The sequence below is a fragment of the Silene latifolia genome, chromosome 4 (assembly GCF_048544455.1).
Source record: "Silene latifolia isolate original U9 population chromosome 4, ASM4854445v1, whole genome shotgun sequence".
NCBI lineage: Eukaryota > Viridiplantae > Streptophyta > Magnoliopsida > Caryophyllales > Caryophyllaceae > Silene > Silene latifolia.
The window spans coordinates 108,250,251-108,255,515 of NC_133529.1; the positions used below are offsets into that span (position 1 = coordinate 108,250,251).

The 5,265-nt window shown below is 33.3% G+C and overlaps 1 protein-coding gene across 1 annotated transcript; it reads left to right on the forward strand.

Annotated features, from left to right (window-relative positions):
* Nucleotides 1-604: 604 nt before the first annotated feature.
* LOC141652397 (protein neprosin-like) lies at nucleotides 605-3,963 on the forward strand. Its single transcript, XM_074459856.1, has 7 exons — nucleotides 605-851; nucleotides 931-1,017; nucleotides 1,571-1,768; nucleotides 1,861-2,016; nucleotides 2,702-2,758; nucleotides 2,894-3,040; nucleotides 3,511-3,963. The coding sequence occupies exons 1-7, from the start codon at nucleotides 702-704 to the stop codon at nucleotides 3,868-3,870; spliced, it is 1,155 nt and encodes a 384-aa protein (XP_074315957.1). The 5' UTR covers nucleotides 605-701; the 3' UTR covers nucleotides 3,871-3,963.
* The last annotated feature ends 1,302 nt before the right edge of the window (nucleotides 3,964-5,265 follow it).

Below are 5,265 nucleotides of genomic sequence, written 5' to 3' on the forward strand. Positions count from 1 at the left end.
CTCAATTGTCTTGCCTTGTATGACTTTAGTCTAGGCTTGGCCTTGAGTGTTGCCTGACTTATGTCTGATGAGGCAGGGTAATTATGGGCCCAACAGTTATAATGCAACTTGTGGTATAATTTCCAAGCTTTTGTATAAAATTCACCAATTTAGTCATAGGTTTATGAGTTCTTTTTTTTTTGTAAAGTTTCCGAGTTTCATCAAGTAAATATGGAGCTAAACAAATTACTGAGTAACTCATAAATAATACATATATAAGCACAATTATATTTTAAGTTTGATATCAAAATATTTTCACTCAGAAATTTTGTAACGTTCGGAAAAAATACATATAAGTTCAATTAAAATTAACATGGTTGTACAATAGTCTTGTACATTTAGAGGTATATTTCTTAACTTAACTCCTAAATCCAAACGGCAAAGAAAGAAAGAAATTGTTGAGGATCACTCATGCAATAAATGCAGATTTTTTTTCTTTTTTGCATTTTTTTAGTTTGAATTTATTATAATGGTGGGGTAAAAAATGCAAGTTCATAGGCATCCATAAATTCCAAGTAGCGCCCCAACCCTCCTATTTAAGCACCTAAATGAATTTGATTATTAGGAGTACGGGTATAGTCACAGTGTAGTGGAAAAGTGTTAATACACCAACGTTTCCATTTTTCTACAAAACATAGTCAATCATTTTGATAATCCATAAAATGGAGGCACATCCCTCCACCTTAATGATTCTGATGACAGCAATTAGTGTCCTAATACAAGGATTTGTAGCCACAAATATAGACGATAAACACTTAAGTTGGGAAAGGCGACTAGAGATCATCAACAAACCAGCTACAAAGAGTTTTATGGTACATACTTATATAAATATAATATAATATCGTAATTTGATTATTGTTAAAGGAAAATATCATTCCATTTTTTTTGTAGACTGAATATGGTGATATTTTAGACTGTGTTGACATTAAAAAGCAATATGCTTTTGACCACCCATTGCTAAAGAATCATTCTATACAGGTGCGTTTCGTAATAAGATAACATATGTAAATTTACATAAACTTTTTTTGTAAGATTGCCTGTTGTTTTTTGTTAATGTTAAGTTATCTAGTTATTTATGTATCTATTTTGTTAAATAGTTTATTGCTCATTGAAGAAGAATCTTTCATATATATTTTGTAAATTGTTTGAAATTTATGTAGCATTCAAAAATGTATAATAACTTGTCTTAATATTTTAAAATTCAAAAAAAAAATTCAGACTTTAATATAAATATAAAAATTCTAAATTCATAAAGAAAATACATTTTATATTTGATAAATTGGATTATAAAGTATTTTTTATCAGAATTTGGTGAAAATATAATGAATGGCTTAAATTTCATGCTTGGTGAAACTTAAGTGGCTTGATTGTTACAGAACGAAATATATGAGAGCTAATTTCGCAATTGAAAATTTAAGGGGGTTTAATTAATACCTTTGTGCTAAATTATGTAACTAAAAAGTAAAATAGATAAATAAAGGTAGTAATAACGAAGCACTTCTTATTTTGATAAAATAAGTGAAACGTGCAGATGAGGCCTAGTGGCTTTATTGGTCGTCGATCTTCATTAAAGGCAGTTTCTCATGTTTTACCAAAACATATGAGATGTCCTCAAGGAACTGTTCCCATCAAAAGAATCCAAAAGGAAGATTTGTTAATGGAAAAGATGTTACAAAGGCCAACATTATTTTTAGCTTCTAATGTTTCTTATAATGATGGGAATCGTGAGGTTAGTCACTTTCTCTATTATGATGTACGTGATCCCTTGATAAATTCTTAAGACAAATTTAATCTGTTGTGTTGCTCATATAATATATTCAGGTTGCGGGTATAGGAGCATTTAACACAAACATGGGAGCATCTGGCAGTATAAATGTGTGGAATCCACAAGTTGGTGCTGGCCAATATAGTGCTGCTTGTATTTATACTGCTAAGGAAGATAATTCTGTTACTAATGCTATTCAAACTGGCTGGATGGTACGTATATAATACGGAGTACTACATATATTGAATCTTTTAAAAAAAATTAAGAGATAGTAACGTGTTTATATCGTATGTGTTCAGTTTCACGAAATCTAGATCCCGTAAATCAATAACAACTGCGAATTTCACTCACATAAATAGACCTGGCAAAATCAACCCGACCCGATTGACCCGGCCCGAAAAGGCTGACCCGAGACCCGAACTGCCGCACCCGAATGACCACTTGAAACCCAAATTAACCCGACCCGACCCGAAAATGACTCGAGCTTTCAGACCCGTATTAACCCGACTCGAAATGACCCGACTCGAAACTACCCAACTGGAAAATGAACCGACAAAAAATAACTTTAATTGGTCCCAAAAGACTTGAAATGCCTTTTTCCTTCTTAATCTTTGACCGAAAATGACCCGATCCGCTTGACCCGAAACAACCCGACCAACAAACCCAGAACAGACTCATAAACTCGAAATGACTCGACCCGGCCCGAACCAACCCGAATTTTTTAGAAACCCGAAATAACCCAACCCAAATTGGCCAGACCCAAACCCAACCCGTTGACCCGATTTACCAGGTCTACACATAAACAAACAAATAACGTGTTTATATCATATGTGTTCAGTTTCACCAAATCAGTTGTTATGTATTCATATTATTAACATATTGTACACAATTTTATAGGTTAGCCCTGTTGTTTATCCAAACAACACTGAGACCCGACTTTATGCATATTGGACGGTATGTATCCACTCTTAATTACCAATCAAAGTATAATTTCTTTTCTAAGCGGAGTATTTCATTAATTATTTACATAACATTAAATATTGGAATTAGTAGTTGTACACTGACTTGAGGTATTGTTAAAATTTTCAGAAAGATAGTGGCAAAACTACTGGTTGTTTCAACATATTATGTCCTGGGTTTGTGCAAGTTAGTAAAAAGACTTATCTTGGGCAAGTAATAAGCCCTGTGTCGAAACGAATCGACAAGCAATATTTCATAGATCTCGAAATTAGTCAGGTAACCTACAAGCTCTAGATTATTAGTGAATGGTAATCATGTTTATTCGCTCATTCAAAATATAACGCACATGTCAAGTTATTCCATTTATTTCTATCATTTGTTTACGTTTGGAAGTTGACATTATCGTTCTTACAACATTGCATCTCCATCTCTAATTAGTAATTTATTAGATCCTTGATCCAATTGTAATTTTGTGGTTGGATATAATTTGTTATTTATAATATATAGATTTAAAAGTGGATATGTAATTTAATTTCATTACGGTTCTAAGTTTTAAGTTAATCGAAATAGTAAATCCATAATCAAACCAAATAGTCCTCTAGCTCTCGTTTTTTATCTTTATTCTAGCCACTTTATACTTTACATAATATTTCATACATTTTAATTTTCAACTTTCAAATTATTTATTTTGTGTTTACCAAATTTTGTTCCGTAAATATTTTAAAAAATATTTATTGTTGATACAGGATATGAGGACTAAGAATTGGTGGCTAAAGTTCTTTGGCGAGCCAGTAGGATACTGGCCGCCGTCGTTGTTTACTACCTTAGCTGGTGGCGCGGCAAGAGTAGGTTGGGGTGGCGAAATTTACAGCCCCGGAATAGGTACCTCACCGGAAATGGGAAGTGGTTATTTAGGAGAAGATCATAGTTATTTACAAGTTTGCCTTATGAAAGACCTTAAGATGCTTGCTCCTCAGCTTTTCCCTCAACGTCAAGATATCAAGTATTTTATGACAAATCCCGCCTCATATAGCGTGGCTTATAATTATAACTACGAGTGGAAGAATTATATCTTTTTTGGTGGACCTAAAAAGCCAACTTCATAAGTTGCTACATTGTACGGTGTACTTCCGAGTCTTTGTTGTAACTTCAATGTAATTTGTTGACCAATAATAAAGAAGGTGTATCGCACTCATTCCTATGTTTATTTAATTCTAAATAGAGAAAGAACATAAACAAATGCCAGACAAATACATAAAGTCGTTGGGGGAATAAAGTGTTAGAATTAATCCGAATAGAGACCATAAACTTCATACTAAATTATTCGGTATAAACTGTAGAGCGGAAGCGTACCTGATTACATGAGGAAATGTTAGGATAAACCATCTAAAGCACTACTACAAATACAGGCAACCACAACGGCCCTTTAACAACGCTTATTCACGAAAATCATCAAAACACGTTGTAGAATTGATTCCGCGAATTTTACCAAACTTAATTACAACGGTTCTGTGTTGTTAACCGTTGTTATTGGTTTTAACAACGGGTCATACTTAAACAACCGTTGTTAATGAAAAAACTAATAACAACGGTTAAATTTTAACCGTTGTTAATGGTTTGGCGCCAAATTAGTGAAAAGTAATCACAACGGTTATATTAGAACCCGTTTTTAATACGTTTTAACAACGGTTGTAGACTCAATAACCGTTGTTATTAATATTATGAAAATCTTAAGAACAACATATTGCTTTATTCTGCTATACGCTACAAACACAAACACAAGCTAATACTGCTACTATATCATCCTCCATTCCTCCCTGATCGTCTCTCTGTCTTCATCTCCGCCCTTTGTTGTCACGTCTTCTCTCCCTCATCGCGTGTTTATCAATCAGGTATATATATGTTTCTTAGCAACGCTTATTATAACTAGATATAGGATTTTTTGGGTTATTATCTAATTTGTTGATAATTTAGCTTAATTGCTTTCCTGAATTTCGTTTATTTGTTTGCCTATTATTGTATTTTTTGAATTAGTTGCCTATTATTACGAATGTAGAATAATGACTCGAACTTGGATGATTGATGCAAATATGAGTGACCGCACCTACAAGGATGGTTTAGCTGAATTTTATGAATTCGTTTCGAACAATTTGAAAGGTTCTTCTAGTATTGCATGTCCTTGTGAAAGATGTGGTAATATTAGCTATATGGCTTTTCAGGACGTTAAAATACACCTAGAAAAGTGGAGATTTAGTCGATCCTATACACTTTGGATTTTTCATGGGGAATCATTAGAGGAAGAGAATAACTCTGAAGAAGATGATGTTGAGGTACACGAAAGGCTAACTGATGATCCTGAGTTTGCCGAGTTTTTTGAGTTGGAAGAGTTGGAAGTAGAGAAGTTGAATGTTGGGTCTATAGATAATGAAGAGAATGATGATGAGTCCATTGCTTTTGAAGATGTAGGTGATGACACTAGTAATTGGGATGACCTTAACAAC